We start from the raw sequence: 20,552 nt of genomic DNA on the forward strand, positions 1-20,552 counted from the left end.
AGGAATGAATCTCGGTTTAGATAAATATGAAAACAGAAATAAAACTGTAGACTGTGGCAGGAGGAAGACAGTAGGCAAATAAAGAATTGAGTGCGTACACCGATTTATCATTCTCTTAAGCCATTTCAGGTAACTCCTTACCTGAAGAAAATCCCAAACAAAACTAACAAAGGTCTCTAAGGTACTTAAAGGTTGGTTTGGGGTTTTTTTAAGTCTTCCTCCATGAAATATTGCAGCGACCTATACATATATACATACAAATTAAGAAATGTATTAAAATAATTGTTTTACTAAAAGTTACATGATTTGAAGTTAATTTGCAGGTTATCTGCTACTGCCACAGAGAATGCAAGAATTAAAACGCAGACTCTTATGTTACACTCTGGTTGTGAATAATAAAACATTAATAACAATGACAATAGTAATTGTAGTAATAATACCTCCAGAAAAAAAAGAACTGCAAGCACTTGAAAGAGGGGATTTATCCTTCTCACTGTCTGAATTTCGTTCCATTCATTTGCTATAAAGTATGTCCTCCATATGCTCACAGGTGCAGCAGCACTTTTAATAACTCCTTCACCTAAAAAGGATAATTACAATAAAGCTCTGAAATTTAACACTTGAGAGCAACATCCAAATTCAACTCAAGCTTTTTACACAAACAAGCATAGTTTGCGTTACCTTCAACAGCTTTAAGAACTTTGCCCTTAGGTCTTTCCCAGTCAATAAAGAAAATATCTATAGTAAGTTGTGAAACCAGGAATAGTAGGAATTGCAAAGCCTAAGAAAGAAAAAGGAGAAAAGTAACAAGAAATGCAACAGCATATAGACAAAGATGAAGAAACAGTCATTGCATAGGTACGTATGTCATTCATTAAATATAAGAAGTAATACACGACTATACTTGAGACTGCAATTTTGTTACCAACTATCTTTTATACTTTTTTTTTTCTTTTTAATTTAAAAGCTTGGAATAATGGTAAGTCATGTGATGATGCCCAATATTGTGATGAAAATACAGCAAAGTAACAAATCCAAAAAATTGACTAGGCATTTTCCATAATATATTAACCTGTATTACGAATTCCAATTCAATACAATACCTGTAATTAATAAAATACTTGTATGTCCCACCAAGACAGAATACCGATGTCTGAATTTTACAAGTACATTTCAATATAATTATTTTAATCTGTCTTCTTTTTAATCAGGAACTGACAGCACTTATATTCTGCCTTGAAAGAAAGTACTTGCTTTCTTAATGGGATTTTTTTTAATGTGGATTTTTTTTTTTAATTTGGGTTTCTTTACACCTTCATCCTTGGAAGAATAATTTTCCATAGACCATCTTTCTCAGACATCTGTTTCCCTATAGACTCCATTACATAAATTTCTATGGAAAAGTGACTTAATTCTTCAAATAAAGTAATTGTTTGTGTATATACACTAATAAAATTAACTGTACAGCATGTTTAAAAACCTACCGATGTTTTAAAAGCCTACTGCAAATATCAGAAGTATACATTGAAAAGTGTTTAATGCCTGAGGAAAAAAATTACTTACTTTTAAACTAAATGCACATGCTATGTATGTAACAAAATCTCCCTCTTGAGATGGAAGTGGTAAAAGGACGGAGACAAACTGCTGAGCCTGCAATTGAGAAGTTACACTGAAATTGTCTGGACAGCATATGTAACAACATACTAAGTGCCTAAGAGTGAACAACATTTTTGCAGGAAAAGATCAATATCTGATGTGTAAGCATTTTGAATATGTAAAATATTTTAAGTGACTATTAGGCAGAGCGCAAGTACAATGAATCCTAAGAAAAGGAAACAGGTGAACACAAAAATTTAAGTACACAAAACAGAATACGATACAGAACTTGCCTCAATAGTCTGACCAGAGAGGCGAAAAGAAAAAAAAAAAAAGAAAAAAGAAAGAAAATGAATTTTTGTTTAAAAATATATGTAATATTAACAGGTTTTCATAACACTCAAATCTGGAAAAACACTTACTTTGAAGAACACAAGCCAATAAATCCCTGTGCCCACTGTGATGATAAAAAAAACGTTGGCAAGGTCTCCAGCATAAAACAGTAAGAACCTCAAAACTGTCTGCAATTATAAAAACACACAGAGATCTGGTAAAACTAAGTAATGCGTATGTACATTTGTATAAAATGTTACACGGCTCATACTACGGGAAACTCTAGTACTGAAAAGCAGCCTCAAAAAAAATTTTTCTCCTGTAGTCACGTATTTACAGTATATTCAGTATCTGAAGCTCTTATATTTTTTTTTCTTTGCTCAAAGAAGAATTAATCTGAAAACTAACTCCACTGACCAAAATAGTTCCATAAATACCTTTATTTTTAGTAAAAGTATTTCCTCAGTGACTACATCAAAATCCAAAAAAATGCAAAAACTTACTTCTTCAAGTAAACCTGACTCCAGCTCATAGGTCTATACAGCTAGGCTAGAAATTATTTAAGTGACCTTAAGAAACAGAATAGTTATATCACAGAGAATAACAGCAAAGGTCTCTTTAAAGAGAGGAAGATATGTCCTGTTTTAGGTTGCCAGCTGTTTTTACCTGCAAGTCAATTATAGAGCTTCCTGTACGCCTCTTCCAGCCTGCAGTCTTGAGAAGGGACCATAACACTGCGAGCCCACCCAAAACACCCAACGCAATCTGAAGAGAATGAAAAATTATTCACAGATATTTTTAAAAAACACAAAATAGAAGTAAAATATTATATTAATGTTGAAGGGAAATACAACTCACATCAGTCTGAATCTGAGCCTCTGACTGATTCATCTCATAATTGACTGAGAAGGAAACCTGAGTATTGAGATACAAAAAGTAAATATACATAGAATTCTGAAATGCTGCAAAGATTTTAGACAGTGGCAGTTTTCATACTTTCAGTTGGCAGGAATTCCCACCTAGGGCTATGGTACAAACATGACATATATCTTCTTTTACTATACACATCTGACCTGGTGTGCTACAGTGCCAGGCTTGGTACTAGCGTGTGCTCTGCTACGCTTACTGCAGGTTTCACCACCTTTGATGCTGGAGATGGATGCCTGCTACCTGCCAGTTACTAGCTGTACCAGTTACAATCCTTTCAAATATGCATAATTCTTTTTGCTTCTGAAAGGAAACACTAAAGGTTTGATATTTTCCTTTTTATCCATGTTGATTAAAAGTAATGTAATTACACGAATATGCAAAGTCATCAAGTGAGCTCTTACATAGACACCAGGTTTTTTTCCAGCTTGAATGAAATGAAAATTGTCATACAACACCAAAATTGCTCCGTCTAGCTTAAATATCTATCTAACCTGAGACCTATTTTGACTTTGGTTTGAAAGACTGATACAAGGAAGAGTAAACATTTGTCTCGGTTTTATAACATTCTGGCCTGAGTCTTTGTCACTGGAAGGCTAAAGTTAACATTAGTATGAAAATAAATAGTATTTTTAATTCACTTAAAAAAAAAAAGACAAACCCTCCCCAAACCAATCCCTCCACAACCCACCACCACCACTCCACCCACCCCTCCCTTCCCTATTGCTCACTGTTATCACTTTACTTGACTTTAAGCCCAAATATGCTCAGATACTATAAGCCCAGTGTTTACAGAACTTGGAATGAAATTTAACGTGTATTTTTACTTGCACAAAATTTGTTACATGCAACAGAAGGTGCAAAACTGATAACACCTAAGCACATCAGATATAGATGTAAAGCTGAAATAGTATCCCAGAAAGTAGAGAAACTGAAAACAATTGTTCCTGCCATCGGCATTTGAATGAATTATTTTCAAAAAATAGTGCTCTTTCTGTGGTTAAAGATATCCTTTAGGCAGGGAACAAATGTCTGACTAATTTTTCTATCTTTCTAATTTCCTGTCTCTTCTTTTCGTTCATGCAGCTGATATGGAATGCAAGGAACGGTTCCAGCACCAGAAATTTCTAGATGGATGTTTATCGGTACTGAAAGCCTGAACTGTTGGGGGTTGATAAGCAACGAATGTTAATATTTTATTTTTTTTTAATAGCAGGATGATTATTTTACTACATTAAGCTGAACATTTTCACTTTTTAAAGCACTGTGATCTAACAAGCAAACAAGGCACTGGAATGGGAATCTGAGTTGCTGCCCATCATGGCAGGTAGAAGGGCAAGTAGGAAATGCTCCTTCTGCATCTGCTACAGCAGAATTCGGTGGCTTTCAGCAGAGAAAGATCCCCCAAACTGATCTCCAATCCCTCTGGCTACAGATCTGTGGATTATTTTACTTTAATTCTTAGAGATGTGCTGCAAAATAATACACAGCAGGCAAAACACTAAAGGATGTTTTATAGAAGAAATACTTTAACTTAAACTACAGGTGACCTGAAATGCCATAACAACCTCCTCTTCATGCGTTGCTTTAAATAAAAATATTCAATTTCTTGCATAAATTGCTGCTTTCAGTGCATTGCATAAAGTACTTTTCCTGTTATTTTCTGTGCATATCATTTTAGTTGAACTGTAGTCTAATTTAGCATTATACAATCAACTGTAAAAATCTAAGTATAAAATTAAAGACAAATTAAAAAGAAAATACTTCCAACTGTTTTGTTTTAAAAGCTTTACATTTTAGTGAATCCTTGCAGCCTCAAAACTGAGCAGATCTAGAAAATGCTTACTAGGTTTTTATACCCCCCCAAATGTTCACTCACTCAGCTGGAATTCCAACAGAACCAAAAGTATGATTAACAAATCAGTACAACTGAGATAGCACAAAGATCTCACCATCACACTCTGGGTTTCAGGGTTTTGGACAAGCACATCCGTGTAAGCAATACTAACTAGAGGAGGGTAGATAGTTCCTCTCTGAGTATGGGATACCAGACGAATACTGCAGAAATACAAAGAAAGTACTATTTTTAATACAGAAGGTAGTCATTGAAACTTGTACTAATAAGAAAACACTAACTGAACAGAACAATCTGATGAATAAACTGTGACTTTCAAATGCAATGACATGGCATTCCCATCTTAAAAGCAACTAGAGTGTACAAAGGCATGTGGACATATCTATAAAAAGAAAAAAGCTGTGAAGGATTGTTTATTTGTGAGAAAATACCTGAATCAGTCTTTACCTACTGCTCACATTTTGATAGCTGCATCTGAAGTCAATTCCAAAAGGTAACTTCTCTCAAAACATTACAGAACAACCTTTTCCTATGTGTATTTTGAATTTCTGACATTATCTGTTTTTTGAATGAAGGGTGGGACGGGGTTCTCCTAAGATACATAAGCTAATCCTTACTTTTTGAAATAATGTAATATGTGATTCTCAGCAAATGAAGTTAGTACATCAAATTAATCTTCAAGATGATTACTTGTATGGATCAGTATTCAGTGCTATTCAGAAACCTTTTTAAACATTAAGTTGTGAAGTAGAGCTGAAGGAAAAGGCAGATGTCGATTTTTAGACAGTCATTTCAGAAGAAGACGTTATCTAAATCAGGATAAAAAAAAAGTTCTTCCAAAACATATTCCAGCTGAGATTAACCATCTGTAATGACTCTAACAGGAAGCCTCACAATTTCAGTTAAGTGACTACAAGCCTATTCTGGACTGCGTAACAGAACAGGCAATAGTTTGTAGAAATACTGCAAAAAAGAATATGGGGTATGGAATAGCATCCTTGTAGAGTCAAAAACATACACGTTGAAAGAGAATTAACAGAGGAGGTTTGCGGTCTTTCCAGATGACATCTGCTTCTAAGCCAAGACTGAATGCCTGCTAACTTGCATTATGTCTACATAGTCTGATCCCTCATATGTGGAAAGTAACAATGGCAATTTTAACCCCCACAAGTCAATGTTAGGTTTTCTCACTCATCAGAACAACCTTTGGAAACTCCTGCTGTTTCCAAGTGTGCAATGGAAAAAGCAGCACAGAACACATTAGAAATAACATAATAGAACAACTTCCTTTCAAGAAAACACACAGACTGCACAAAATTTGCTTTATTTTCTATGTACTATATATTATATGCAATTAATCACCTTATTGTGATTTTGCTAGCAATCCGAATTACTCTTGGTAGTTTCCCCAAGTCATTCTCCTTTCCACTTAGCGCATCCACCAAAAAAAATCGACGAGTCAAAAGCCAGCTGTTCATGTTACTGCCTTTGAAAAAACATGACAGTCACACAATATTTAAAAACACTAATAAAAACCCAAAAATTTACCACAAAAAGAATGAAATCTACTAGAAACAATATGTACAACTGTGTAATATATAGAACTGTATTCATGATGTATAATTATTTATTTTCAACTTACACAAAGGCATAATGAAATTAGATTACTTTATTTGTGTATATTATTGATTGGGCTTGTATATGCAACCAAAACTTGCACTTAACACTACCAGAATTTGCCCACAAAATATTAAATTGTTAAAACAGAAAGAAGTTACGGTGTGTTGTGGTATCTTTAAAAACAAGCCAGTAACAGTAATTAATTCAAATTCTTTCTATTTGAAGTTATTCAGATTATTTAAATTAACAGAAATGTTACTATGATAGTTTACCTTGATTAACAAACATTTCACTGTATTGAAGATTCAAGTTTAAAACTGGCACGGCCCAAAGATATTGTTGTCCATTGTCACCATTATATTCAAGGAATAGGTCATAAAAGATGGGATTAGCAAAATCCAATAAAATTTTGGAAACTGAAATTTTGCACTACAAGAAAAAAATGTTAAAACAAAAAGATCACTTTAGCCATTTAATGATTTTATCAAGTTGTGGATTCTTCCTCTACAAAATTATTGTGCAATCTGTCCCACTTTTTCACAAAAGACAAGGCATTCCAGTTATTTGCAAGCAACTACGAAGTACTAATGACAGTATACAAACCTCTTGGAAATGTTTGCAATCGACTAGAATGACTGATGTGGAGAATGAATCTCTGCTAACATTTTTCAACAGATTAAGAAAAAATATCCTAGCAAATTTCACAGACATAAAATTTGAAAGGGCATAAACACTAAAGTCAAGAAATGTAAATGCTGAAGTCACAGAGCGGTGTTTGGTTTGGGGCTCACAAGTACAAGAGAGAAATGGAACTACTTCATATAATCCAGTGCAGGCCATGAAGATGATGAAGGGTCTGGAGCATCTCTGCTATGAGGAAAGACTGAGAGAGCTGGATGTGGAAATAAGAAGGCTCAGGGCGGATCTTACCAATGAGTACAAAAGTATGAAGGAAGGATGTACAAGACAGACCCAGGCTCTTTTCAGTGGTGCCCAGAGGCAATGGGCACAGACTGAAACACAGGTTCCCTTTGAGCATCAGGAAACACTTTTTCACAGTGAGGATGATCGAACACCGGCATAGGTTGCCCAGAGAGGTTGTGAAGTCTCCATCCTTGGAGATATTCAAGAGCCACCTGGACATCTTCCCAGGCATCTTGTTCCAAGAGGCCCTGCTTGAGCAGGGAGTTTGGACCAGATGACTTCCAAAGGTCCCCCTTCCAACCTCAACCATTCTGTGACTGTGAGAAGAAATTCAATGTTTTTTGCATATGTGAACAACCATGCAGTCATATAACATGTCAATCACGTTTTCTTCAAGGATGTAGCAAAAAACACAAGTGATGCATACAATCCATGAAAATGATTACATTAAAAAATATGCAGTAGGTTAATATTTATTGGTGTTTGTATTTAAATCCAGTATTGTTAACTGTTGTCAATACTTAACCACAGGTTCTACATAAGATTTTAAAATACATAAGATTTTCAAAAGCACAAAAAAACTCCCAAACCATACTTGACTAGTTCATTCATTCTAAACAGAAAATAAGTTTCCATTCTGCTGTAATTCTCAAATATCGATGAGACAACACTAAACAATATGGAAGAGTTAAAATATTTAACAAAGATTTGTCAGAATTATGTGGTAAACACTTCGGCTTTCAAGGACTAAAGCTTTGACAGCTATTACACTACAACTACAAGACTTTCACACCACTCAAACAGCAGCCAGAGTTTATATATTTTTACATTGCAACACATAATGTGTGGAATAGTTTTGACTGTAGACAAGCTAATAAATAACATTAATGGATATATAGGTATTAGATGCTGTGCTCACATATGGTGTTTTATGAAAACAAAGATGTTATTTCTCCACTCCCCTGACAAAGAGGCTGCCACCTCCCCGTTTCACCCGTAAATTAATGAAGCTTTTTGGCTGGCAGAACCATGTCTGTGGCTGACTGAATTTAGCATATAGGCATACACACACTCAAGTGCTCTATCCCCCATCCCCTTCCTGGTGTTCAGTAAGGCATGAAAACCCCAGTAGTTTTTCCCATAGTTAAGACAGCTACAGAATCTCTTTCCTCTGATTAAAATCTCTTTACTGAATTCACTGAAATAAGGGTATGCATTAAAGAGTTAATGAGGACAACATACAGCCATGGCATGGCGTGATTGCCTACGTCTTCTTGCCATATGAAACCTGGCCAAAGATGGAGGCAGGAAAACTAGAAGGTATGATGCAAAGTATATGACTGCCAGAATTCAGGCATTGCGGTTTTCCGCCGATAAGTGAGCAAACTCACTAATATAAATGCCAGTTCAATCTATTTAGATTATCCTATGTAGTAAAAAAGTTTTGTGACATACAGTTAAATAATTAAAAGAAATACATTTATTTCGCTCAATAATAAAGAGATTAAAATAAGCAACACCCTCACAAGAAAGAAGTACATGTTGCAGCTCACACTAAACTTCAATATGCACTGAATTATTGATCACTTCCAAAGCAACTTCATTCAAAATTCAGAATAGCATTTTATCTCTTACTTACACTTTGTCGGTAAGTTGTTCCAAATACATAAGCTGCATTCAATTTAGTTTGGGTATCAGGACAAAGCTGAACAAAACATAGTTATAATTAGGTTAATTCAAAGGTAGCTTTTTCTCATACGAAATATTTACAGTTTATGTATTCACAGTCCTCACAAAAGATATTCTGTTCTGTTTTTTAAGAAAAGAGGGATTGATTTTGAAGAGTAAACACAATTAACTATTTTAATAATATTTATGGTTTTAAAATACTGTTTTACTTATTGCACAGGATAGACTTGCATAGGATTTCTCAATTCCATCACTGAAGTGGCAATCTATGGAAAGCAGCATCCAGCTGGGCAAGAATAATAATTTTGGGGACTGAATGTTCAAGCTTTTATTAGTGGTTTCTGCTAAATCAAAAAATCCCATAAGAACTCCACACTCATATTGCCCTTTTAAGCAAGCATTCTCAGAGGATCAAAGTTATGAAGGCAGGTAGCAGATTATTTTTTTCTTTTTCAATGTAACTTTTACATTTTCTGCAAAGCACAAGTCATTCTAAGCATAATGCAGAAAAATGGGCCAGATTCTAGCTAAATGAGCATGACACTTAGTGGAGGGTATAGCCATTTTGCCAAAAAGAAAATCAAGGCTAAATTTCCATAAAACGGAGTTCTATTAGTGCACAATGGAAATTCTGGGAATTGGTACAATTATGCATTGAGATCACTTCAGCATTGTGATGTCTTACTACAATCACGCAATCTGCTACATAAAAAGAGGCTTTGAATGGAAAAGCTCTTCCTCTCCCATTGATACTTGATAGCTTCTAAAAGCTCTGCATTTAGGAAATTAATGTGTCCCAATAAACCTTAAAATCTATGTCAGAATATATAATTTTCTATGCACAGTAATTGGCTTAGTAACCCGTTTTCTCAGACACTAGTTTTCCTTAAAATTTGAGAGGCAGATGCAAGACTGTTCGTCCTGACACAGTAACAAAAGAAACAGCAGTCACTATCTAAATCCTGAATGTCAGCTGCTCTTCTGTAGATACTGGAGCGTTTGAAGAGACATGCTCCAAAAGTGACATGAAGAGCCCAGAAAAGGGGATAGACAATTCCCAATTGTTCTTGCTAGCATTCCTATTGATGCCTGCTTAGGGAACTGCTGAGAGTGTCTAGATCATCACCGGACTGCTAAACAAATTCTACTCTGTAACACGCTTTGCAGCTGCTAACTTCTGCTAACCATTAGGCTAATTCTTGTTGCACTTTCTACTTGTCGCTTACAGGCATTTTTCACACTCTATCTATATACATGGCACTGCTGAAGTAGAGTGTGTGTGTGCCACTGAAGTTTGAGGGTAGAGTGTCCACATTTACTGTGAATCTTCTAGCCAGTGTTCCCCACTTTATGTAAAGACCCCCAGCAAGTTTTTATAATTCTGTTATGAAAAAGCCAGGCAGATGCTGGCCAAAGTGTACATTTTCTATTTAAAACCAAAAGAAATAAGCAAAGAAAAAATCCCAGGAGAACTAAAAGAAAATGAGATGGTAGATCAGTTTTCCTCTCTCAACAGTGACATAACCACTGATTGGCTTGGCAACCTCATGATGTGTAAAAACAGGTGACAGTATCTAATAGGGACATACTTATATAATTATCGATAAACATAAGTGGACTGAGAGCTAAAGAATACATTTCTCTTGAGAAGCAAAAGAGGGATAATAGTAAATTACACACATGGGTAACTGTACGCTGAATGGAAGAACGATATAAAATCACAGAACTGTTTAGGTTGGAAAGATCATCAAGTCCAACCATTAACCTAACACTACCAAGTCCACCACTAACCCATGTCACTCAGCACCACATCTGCAGGTCTTTTAAATACCTCCAGGGATGGTGACTTAACAACATCCCTGGGGAACCTGTTCCAAGGCTTGACAACCCTTTCAGTGAAGAAATCTTTCCTAAAATCCAGCCTAAACCTTTCCTGGCACAACTTGAGGCCTTGTCCTATCATTTGTTACTGGGGAGAAGAGATTGACACCCACCTCACTACAGCCTTTCAGGTAGTTGTAGAGAGGGATAAGGTCTCCCCTCAGCCTCATTTTCTACAGGATAAACAACTCCAGCTCCCTCCCTCGTGCTCTAGACTCTTTGCCAGCTTTGTTACCCTTCTCTGGATAAGCTCCAGTATCTCAATGTCCTTCTTGGAGTGAGGGGCCCAAAACTGGACACAATATTCAAGGTGTGGCCTCACCAGTGCCGAGTACAGGGAACAATCACTGCCCTGCTCCTGCTGGTCACATTTTGCTGACACAAGCCGGGATGCTGTTGGCTTTCTTGGCCACATGGGCACACTGACATCTCATGTTCAGCTGGCAGTAGACCATGGTGGTTCTACATGACTAACACTGGTTTTCAGAGCTTTTCAATATTCCAGATTTATATTCCTCTAATGCAGGAAGGAAATGTTGCTCAGCTTACACTTTTAATTTTGTAGAGATCATTGTCAGCAAGAATCAAGGGCTATTTTCCCTAATCTAGCTCTATAGTTATCTTACAAACTGTCACTAGTGTAGCAAACAAACTCTTCACTAAAGGCAATCAGCATGTTATGGTATCAGCAAAAGATAAGTAAAATCACACATACCTGTAAGATGCCCCCTCCCAAGCTTTGCCATTTAAGAAAGTTTCCTGCTGCATCAAATGAGGCTGCAATAAATTGCAACTTTACATCCTGATGATGAAAAAGAAACAACAAAACTGCCATGAAGTGGACATTCATGTTTTAGGGACTGCTGTCTTGTTGTTTGATGCCTTCCTCAAACTTTCAGCATAATGCTTCATTTTTTTCCCTTTTGATTTTATGTTTTAAGTCTTTATTTTGGGAGTTTACTTCTTAAAAAAACCATAATTTACCATTCTTCTGATTGTTTTTCCTCATCTCCATTTTTTCCCCCTTCTAATTCCCTGTACGAAGAGGAAAAGGCTGGAGAAATAGACTGAATCCATTTCTGATACAACTCAGCTTGTTGAGATTTGTAACAGAAATATTAAGGTATAAATAAAGTAAGAATAGAAACACAGATGTAAGCATCAGAAGCAAAAGAAATAAAAGATTAAACACTGCACAGCAATAATGACAAACACTGTTCCCAGCAATAAAGCTGAGAAATGGGTTGTGATAAAACCACAGCATGCACAAGTTGTCAGTAAAAGACCCTGCATTTTGACACCAGGAGAATGGCAGCAAAGTTACAGCACATCACGCGTACCCATCTTTTCCCAGGAAAACTGAAAAAAGGCTGTGCATGTTTCAAACAAGGGAGAGGACAAAGGCCAACTCTGCCTCAGATTTATGGAGATAGAAGTAAATAAGACCAAAGCAAAGGACAATGCCAGACCAACTAATAATTCCTAAGGGTATTAAAAGATTTGTCTAATTACTAGTTCATCACTGCCAATACAGAAGAACCTTGGGGACACAATGAGGACTTAACAGCTGGCATCCTTTGTTCCCTTTGTCACACACCATTGATCCTGGTCAGACCACTCAGGCAAGCACATCTTGGCTTATGAGAATGTGGGTATGAGAGCGTGAGCAAGCAAATGTGTGAGTGTAAGTCAGTAAAATCATCTTATCTAGAGAATTTTTTCTTCTCCCGTAAGATCTCACACTGAATTTTGTTACACTAAATGCCTACAAATTATCTTTAGCAGAGCCACACTTCTAATTCACCTAAACCTCTTTTCGTTATTATGTCCTCTTCCTAATGTCTGCTTCCCCACGTCTACTACCCAACACCTACCTTATCCGTTCCTTTAAAACTGAAGATTATAGGGAAATGATTTGCCTCAAGCACTTGTCCTAATGTCTGCTTCCCCACGTCTACTACCCAACACCTACCTTATCCGTTCCTTTAAAACTGAAGATTGGAGGGAAATGATTTGCCTCAAGCACTTGGGATGCTAATCCTGGTTGATCACCATAATATAGCCACGGAAGATTATTCCTCCTGAAAACAATTACAATGTTTTCTCCAAAGAAACATAATGTATTCCATCACAGAACATTCAGAATAAGAAATTCTATAAATCACTATTAAGGATTGAAAGTTACAGAAAAGGCAGCTTACCAGAAGGCTATTTTGCCTCAAGCACTTGGGATGCTAATCCTGGTTGATCACCATAATATAGCCACGGAAGATTATTCCTCCTGAAAACAATTACAATGTTTTCTCCAAAGAAACATAATGTATTCCATCACAGAACATTCAGAATAAGAAATTCTATAAATCACTATTAAGGATTGAAAGTTACAGAAAAGGCAGCTTACCAGAAGGCTATTGAATGAACAATGCCTAGCCTTGCTGTACGGACATAAATATACTGAAATAAACCACAGGCATCAGTAGTTGAAGAACTTAGTGAGTTCATATTCATCACACACATATTTCCAAGAGCTTGGCATGCTGTTAGATTAGAGTACAACTGCAGTGGAGAAACACAAGAACACAGAAGAGTATTTATTTATCCTTCCTTTTGGTGAGGTAGTCATAAAATTAATGTTATCTTTAATGAGCACCTCCTAAACCCTCATTTTTACTTGAAAGTAATTTCGTTTTGTCAACACCTAATATTTTCTCCCAGCTATTCAGGTCCCTTGTTTTTATAGGTCTGCAGATGGCAGCATGAAATCAATGCTCTCATTTTTTCAGTTTATTTTAGTTGCTTCAGTGATATCCTATGCTGTGACAGAAATGTCAAAATCTGCATTTAGAAAACAAACCAAGAGTCAAAATGTTTTACACCACTTAGGCTGTATGATGTACTCTGCTGTTCCTAAACTCTGTGGTACTTACACCACTGTTCAGTTTTGGTAAACAAACCATTATCATGCGACAGGCAGAAGTGATGCCTGGCATCTGTGTGCAGTGATCACTGCACTAGTATTAACTTGCCAGCATCTACTGTCTTTGTGAGGGTCAGATTGGCAGTCACAAGCTACACTCAGGCAGCAGGCAGCAGCTCTGAAGAGCTCAGCAAGCTGGAGCAAACAACCAGGATAAACTTATGTATGTGATGACAATAGTCTCAGTTTGTAAAAAAGAAGGGGATATAGCCACAAAGGTGATCTGGGGAAATGCTGAACAGAAGTCTGCTGAAATACTGACAGAGAGAATACCTGCCAGCCTGTGAACTGCTGGCCTGGGAATCAGAAACATCTTTGAGAAGTGCAGCAGCTAATCACCAGAGACATCCTGAGATACCATCAAATAAGCACAAAACCACGGAACTGTAACAGCAACTTATCAACTGGAAAATTAAAAAATAATCTGGAAAACAGGGAAAACGTCCTAAGAAACTAGGAAGTGGAAACTGCTATTGGCTGTTCTAGCTGAAAGAGCAGAAAAAGAGTCTGTAGATATAAAAACTAGTCTGAGAGAATATGAAACATCTTCATCTATTGGCTGCTCCACGTGGTGCTGTCCTATGCTGCCTTATATCTCTGTGATATAAAAATTAATTACACTTTACCCCAAATGAAGAATGAATCTGTCCCTGTCAGTCTGTCTGTCTCTTTTACAGAGAGAGAGAGAACACTCCCACTGCACAAACTTTTCTGTGAGCTCTCCTATGCAAGCTACCAGACCATTGCTGGAGATGCCTGGCTGACTCCAGACTCTGTGATGTGGATCACCTTCCAAGTGAGACTTCATCTATGTAGAGGCCTCACTAATGGGAGCGGTTTGGTGAGCACTCTACTGGTATTGTTTTGAAAAATACATATACATAGGCATGAATATAGGTAATTGATTATTAGTGTATTTGCTGCTTTACTAGTGAAAATTTTGTTGTAACTTATAATATTGCAATATATGCTTGCTGCTATTACTGGAATACTTATATACCCGCTTTGTTAATTGTAAGTATACTCGCTTTATTAACAGCAATTTGTAGTAATCTGTAATAAATAAATGTAGGAAATAAAGACTCTGTAAAGTGCTTGTGTATTACAGAATTCTGCAGATCCACTGCTGTGATCTTGATACAGTTGTAGGCCAGGTAACCCTTTGGCCTGTGACAGATTCAGAGAAAAAATAGGGCCTGAAAAGTTAAAATCTGATTTTGAGGAGAGGAATATGGAAGGGAAATGAGGATGTGTGTTAACAGAGTTGGCAAAAAAGAGGGAGAGGCATATCACCTTGACAAGTGTGCATGATTCTGTTGTGGCAAGCTGTGGCAGCCAGTCTTCCACCCGTGGTTACTGCCACCCAGAGGAACATAATGGTAAATAACACTTGCATACACCAAGTAAAGCGAAATACGATGGTTCTGTAGTTAACCTTCTCTAGCACAAAACAAAAATGAATAACTGAAAGCCAAATAAAAGGTAAATATCAGCTGCCAATCAATACTGAATATGTAAGAAGTTAATTTTCTTAGTGATCCCTTGCTGGATGTACTCAGTAACAGTTCACAGACCTAGTACCCTATTGCAGGGTTTCTTCTTTAACAACATTCACCTTGTGAAGATTCCAACTCTGGAGACTTGCACTAACGTTGACTAGCGCTCAATATTCTTCCTAAACATTCTGTGTGCATGTTTCTTTCCTATCTACTGTCATCTCAAAACAAGATTGTTTAAAAATAAAGCAAGCTAACTTCCAAAAATAAACGTGCCATGCTTTTACACAGAGTATCACTTCTGTATAAAAAAGCAAACTCCAAACATTAATGAAACTCACCCAACAGGCAGAGGCTGAGGACTGCAGGTTTTTCACAAACCACGCTGATGTCAGTGTTATACCCTGTAAATAAGGAACTGCTTCACTGCCTTTGTTCAAAACAGTTTATCCATAATGTTAACAGTCTGGAAAACAATGTCAGCTAAAAGATGCTACTTATTTTTTCTAAGAGCTTTCCATCCTTTGTAAATGTCTCAATCAAACCAGCTCAGTTCAAAACAGAACCTTAATGCAATAATTTCTTTAATTTCACTAAATGAGACAAAATATAGAGAACAAGAGCAGAAATATTTAAGTTTCAAATATGGATTCTGTGACAAAGGAGTTTACTGCACAAGGGAAGTACTACTTATTTCATGGGTAAGGTGTTGACTGGATGGTAAATTTAACTAAGGACCAAATTTACCAAATTAATTATTTCACAACCTGCATTTTATAACTACTCATATTTGAACTAAAAATAGCTTTCATACATGTAAGCAACTGAAAAGACATGTTTTCAGTGAAACGTTTTTTAGAAGATGGCATTTTCAGAAAGCAAGACCAGTATTTGCTATCAGGAAAACTGCAGACTGCTTTTTTCTTTCATTCAAGTAGTGATTTTTAACATTAATTCATTTAGGAACAAACTACATTTATTAGCCACATAGCATTTCCTGAATTCAGAACTACCTGGAAAATGCTCCTAACTTTGAGCAAGTTTCACAACTAATAAAATGGGAACACCTTCACTCTTCTCAATAGAACATACTTGTATTCATTAGCCAGTTCAAGGAGTTCACAATTTCATACACAATCTCAAATTTATAGGTGTCCATTTTCTTCTATCAGCTCTGTTTGACAACCAAAAATGTCCTTCAATCCTTCTATTTTGCTTCAAATATTTTATATGAACACCAGATTCACATATTAAAAAAAAAGAAAGAAAAGAAAGAAAAATAAATCTCCAGAGGCTTCAGCATCTTTTCATGATACAAGAGTGCGCTTTAAATACATATAATTAATACTACAGACCAGGTGGTACTTGTTTGGATACTAAATTCATGTAAATTACTTCCCTTTTTCAATTTGCAAGAGGGCATGAATTTTCTTAAACACATTCCATGAGAACAATGCTTGTCTGGTCTATGTGTTTACACTCTATCCTGATGCAAATTAACTTGCAATCACTGTGAACAGACAACAAACCACCACCTTTGTTTTTCAGGAATGGAATTTAAAAGACTTACTTAAAGTAAATAATGAGATAGTTTGGGAATAAACACACTTACTAGCTGTCCAAAACGAACAGTTGCAACTCCCTTTGGGGGTAAGCTTTCACTTGCACTGAAACACAATCCCCCAGTCTGGAAAAAAAGAAAAAGAAAATTTATACACTTGTCAACATAACTTCTTCTTCTGAGCTTCAGCATGCATTCTTCTACTTACTAGAACGTTTGGGCTGCTGCAGTCACAAGACTTGCTTACGCTGATGAATGTTTGTTCACATCTTACACACCTATGGATCACAAGCATAAAGAATGCACTTAAAATGTGGTTAAGCATGTGTACTAAACATAGTGAAAGCTGATTACATAGTATGCCTGGTAACACTGTCAGCATCTTCAGTAGTTCGAACTGAAATCCAAAGGGCATTACTGATTTGGTTCTATGGTCAGTGAAGTAGAAAAGAAACTAAATAGTTAATTATGAAAGTAAGAGTTCTGATTCTGCTTCCTCTTTTTAGTCACACTAAAGCAAAACAAACCAACCAACCAAGATGCTGGTCACATGAGGGCTTTACTGAACACAAACCATACTGAGTTTGATATGGGGTCGAGGATTTCCAATGCACTGCTTTTAAAACTCATCCGAAAGCTACTGTTCCTCAGGAATGTTCCATTTAAACAGAACATGACACATTCAGATTTATCATCACAACAGGCAAAGAGCACTCACCGATTTCCTGAGGGGTTGGAAGCAGAGAAGGATTGCTCACTTCCATTACAATGGACGCACAAGGCTTCTTTAAGCAAAATGCCATCGGTACTTCTCTCCACTAAGTGGGAAAGAAAGGCAACTGTGAGAGAATCTCATGCTGCACAGTATGTCACGCAGGCTAAGAAAAGCGTGAAAAAATAAAGTGTCTGTGCAGATCTCAAATAAATGCAAAGATTTTATTTAAAAAAATCAAGAGCACAACTTGCAAATCACATCCATTATAAAAGCACATTTATAAATGTATACGTGCATTGTTTACAGCTACGCACGTGCAGTTTAGTTTTAATGAGAAATGTAATATTTCATGTCCAGTTTTGCTCTCCCGTTGTTATTTATTCTGAACCAAATTTCAAACTGAGGCTTTACTGCAAAGCTAAAACTCAAAACATCAAGTTTACAAATAACCGGAAAAAATATTTCTAATTTTCATCTGAAATTATTCATGCAAATCTCACAAATTCAGTTTCAAAACTGCATCTTCTAGCCAGTAACTAATTGGGCAAGAGATTTCAAGTTTAATTCTTAAAAATACTAATGTTCTTTCTGCATATTAAACTACAGAATCAGCTTTGCTTTCAATATTTTACCATGAAGGCTCAGAATGTGCTTTGTGACTCTCATAAAGCCTAAGGAAGATGATTTGTATTCACTTTTTTACAGATTCATAGGAAAATTTTAAATTAATGATCTGAAAAAACCAGTGATTTTCCAATATAGTCCATAAGAAATGGAACCAAAGTGGACATCAGTAATACTTATTCAAAGAATTACAGGCACACAGGAAGTCTTTTCCATCCTGCCTTCGAAAATAAGGGGAACTAGAGTTCCTAAGAGCTTTTTTGTTTTACCTCCTTGATTAAAATTATACTTTGCTCTTAGTTTTTTACTATGCAAGATAAGCAAAAATACAGTTAACACAGACACTAAAGTTAATATTAAAATTAATTTTTGGTGTCTACTGAAATTCATCTGCAACCATTAGAGAGCATTAAGTAAGAGGCACAGATACAGGGAAGTGTGCCACAGGAAATCACAGATACCAGCACGTGTGTCCGGGAGATGTGAACCCCAGTGGTTTGCGTGGCTTGCTCAGGCTGTTCTGTTCCACCTACCGACATGTACATAATTCCTGTAGTCTGCAGCACCTATGCATTATATACTTCAAAATAATAAAATGTTTTTTCTTAACCTGTATTGACATTGGTTTTATTCCAATTTTAATGCCTCCACTCAGTGCCAACCAGCCTAAAGGAAGTGATACACCAATGTTCACTTTTGAATGTTTGCATGATAATTTTTATTGCAATGAACAAATCTACAAGTTTATCTGTTGTCTTTTGTGAATGAGGTTTAAGATCAAGAAGAATGTTGAATTTTTACATTAGATACGTAGACATATGTTAAATTTTCTTTCTTATTTAACAGAAAAGCATGTCTTAAGAACCTCAAACATCTAAACTAAGCACTAATGTCTCATCACTTGCATATATTTCTTACCTAATATTTCATTATTGAGGCATTTACATTTTCCTTCTGAAGTTAGGCCTTTAGGGCAAATAATACAATTCCACCCATCTTGGGTAACTCCACTCTAAAACAAAACATAAAACTATTGTAATTTTCAAATATATAAACATCATCCAGTATCTATGAAGAATACCTGATCCAGATACTAATAGCTAGAAAATGTGTGATACAACATTGATAACATTCAGGAATATCTTTTAAAGATAAAAAAGGCTAAACGATCTGGCAAAAGTAATTCCTATGTAGACACAGACTAAAAAAAGTGTTCCTAAGTTTTCCCGAACCCATCATTAACACCCTTTAGTGGAGATACGAGTTGATTAAAAGTGGAAGGTTTTAAAAAGGATATAGAAGTTCTAGACTGGAAAAAAAAAATCAAACATAACAATGCATCAATAAACATATTTGCATATAAATATACATAAGTAATAGAAATGGAGGAGTTTTAATTGAAGCAATTTACATAACTAACTGGAATTTTACACATACCCAAATAGTTCACTTATTTTATACTATGAAGTAGCTGCGCTACAGATGAAAACCTATGAGGAAAATGAAGATGACTGCTCATCCTCAGGTGATGCTGATCTTGTTCCCTTCTCCACTAACATCAGTTTATCTTTGCATAAGCCTTGCCATAGGATCAAAGACAAATGCCACCATTAGAGGAAAAAGAATGACACCCCATAATGACCAAAACACCAACGGATATTTATCAATGTCTTTGTCTAAGGTAGATGGAAAGGAGAGGGAAATTAACTACATTACACCCATTAAACACCTAACTTACACAACTAAGCTGGTGTCTAGAGAGTTCCTCTACAGTTATTGGAGAGAAGTAACAGGCTTTCACCCTGAAAAATTGGTTTTGTTGGAGAAAAATTATTTCCCTATTTATTGTAGTGAGAAAAAGCTAGTTAAGCCTGGTACCTCTGGCTCAAGGCTGTGAACATAACCCAAAATTATAGCTTAATCTGTGAAGAAAGGTTGAAAGAACGGACCAAACTACAAAAATACATATAAGTAAAGTAACGTAATAGCAGCAGCTAATTTTGAAGTGAAAAGACAAAGTAGCAGGGACTATGAAATACAGCCTAGAAATTACACGAATAGGATTTATATAAATAATCAAATAAGATAAGAGATGAAAACCATCTTCAGCATTCTGTCCGTGCAAGGATAACATAACATGAAGCAGAAAAGAAAAGCAGTGGAAGGAAATTAAAATACTCCTACTTTGTCTGTAGGGCCAAATTTATAATTAAAAAAATGCCTGTAAAATAATAGCAATAAACACTTTTAAAGAGAAAAAAATTACTATCTATAACACTACTCTTAAAAATTCCTAAGCAAAGACTTATGAAAAACTAATTTGAAATTTATGGAAAATAACTTGCAGTCAGCAG

The 20,552-nt window shown here is 35.9% G+C and overlaps 1 protein-coding gene across 1 annotated transcript in view; it reads right to left on the reverse strand.

Annotated features, from left to right (window-relative positions):
- Window positions 1-20,552, reverse strand: part of TMEM67 (transmembrane protein 67) — a 30,714-nt gene that overhangs the window by 9,944 nt on the left and 218 nt on the right. The window contains exons 2-19 of the mRNA XM_010137544.1: window positions 19,117-19,210; window positions 17,578-17,677; window positions 17,068-17,137; window positions 16,911-16,985; window positions 15,640-15,702; window positions 13,227-13,381; window positions 12,798-12,906; window positions 11,541-11,627; window positions 8,895-8,960; window positions 6,604-6,760; window positions 6,074-6,197; window positions 4,809-4,914; window positions 2,788-2,844; window positions 2,596-2,694; window positions 2,019-2,117; window positions 1,564-1,650; window positions 682-781; window positions 441-580 (exon numbers count right to left, since the gene is read on the reverse strand). Coding sequence (XP_010135846.1) covers window positions 441-580; window positions 682-781; window positions 1,564-1,650; window positions 2,019-2,117; window positions 2,596-2,694; window positions 2,788-2,844; window positions 4,809-4,914; window positions 6,074-6,197; window positions 6,604-6,760; window positions 8,895-8,960; window positions 11,541-11,627; window positions 12,798-12,906; window positions 13,227-13,381; window positions 15,640-15,702; window positions 16,911-16,985; window positions 17,068-17,137; window positions 17,578-17,677; window positions 19,117-19,210 — 1,788 coding nt within the window. The remainder of the gene's footprint in view (window positions 1-440; window positions 581-681; window positions 782-1,563; window positions 1,651-2,018; window positions 2,118-2,595; window positions 2,695-2,787; window positions 2,845-4,808; window positions 4,915-6,073; window positions 6,198-6,603; window positions 6,761-8,894; window positions 8,961-11,540; window positions 11,628-12,797; window positions 12,907-13,226; window positions 13,382-15,639; window positions 15,703-16,910; window positions 16,986-17,067; window positions 17,138-17,577; window positions 17,678-19,116; window positions 19,211-20,552) is intronic.

Source organism: Buceros rhinoceros, unplaced genomic scaffold, assembly GCF_000710305.1.
Source record: "Buceros rhinoceros silvestris isolate BGI_N320 unplaced genomic scaffold, ASM71030v1 scaffold10276, whole genome shotgun sequence".
In the NCBI taxonomy this organism is placed as follows: Eukaryota; Metazoa; Chordata; class Aves; order Bucerotiformes; family Bucerotidae; genus Buceros; species Buceros rhinoceros.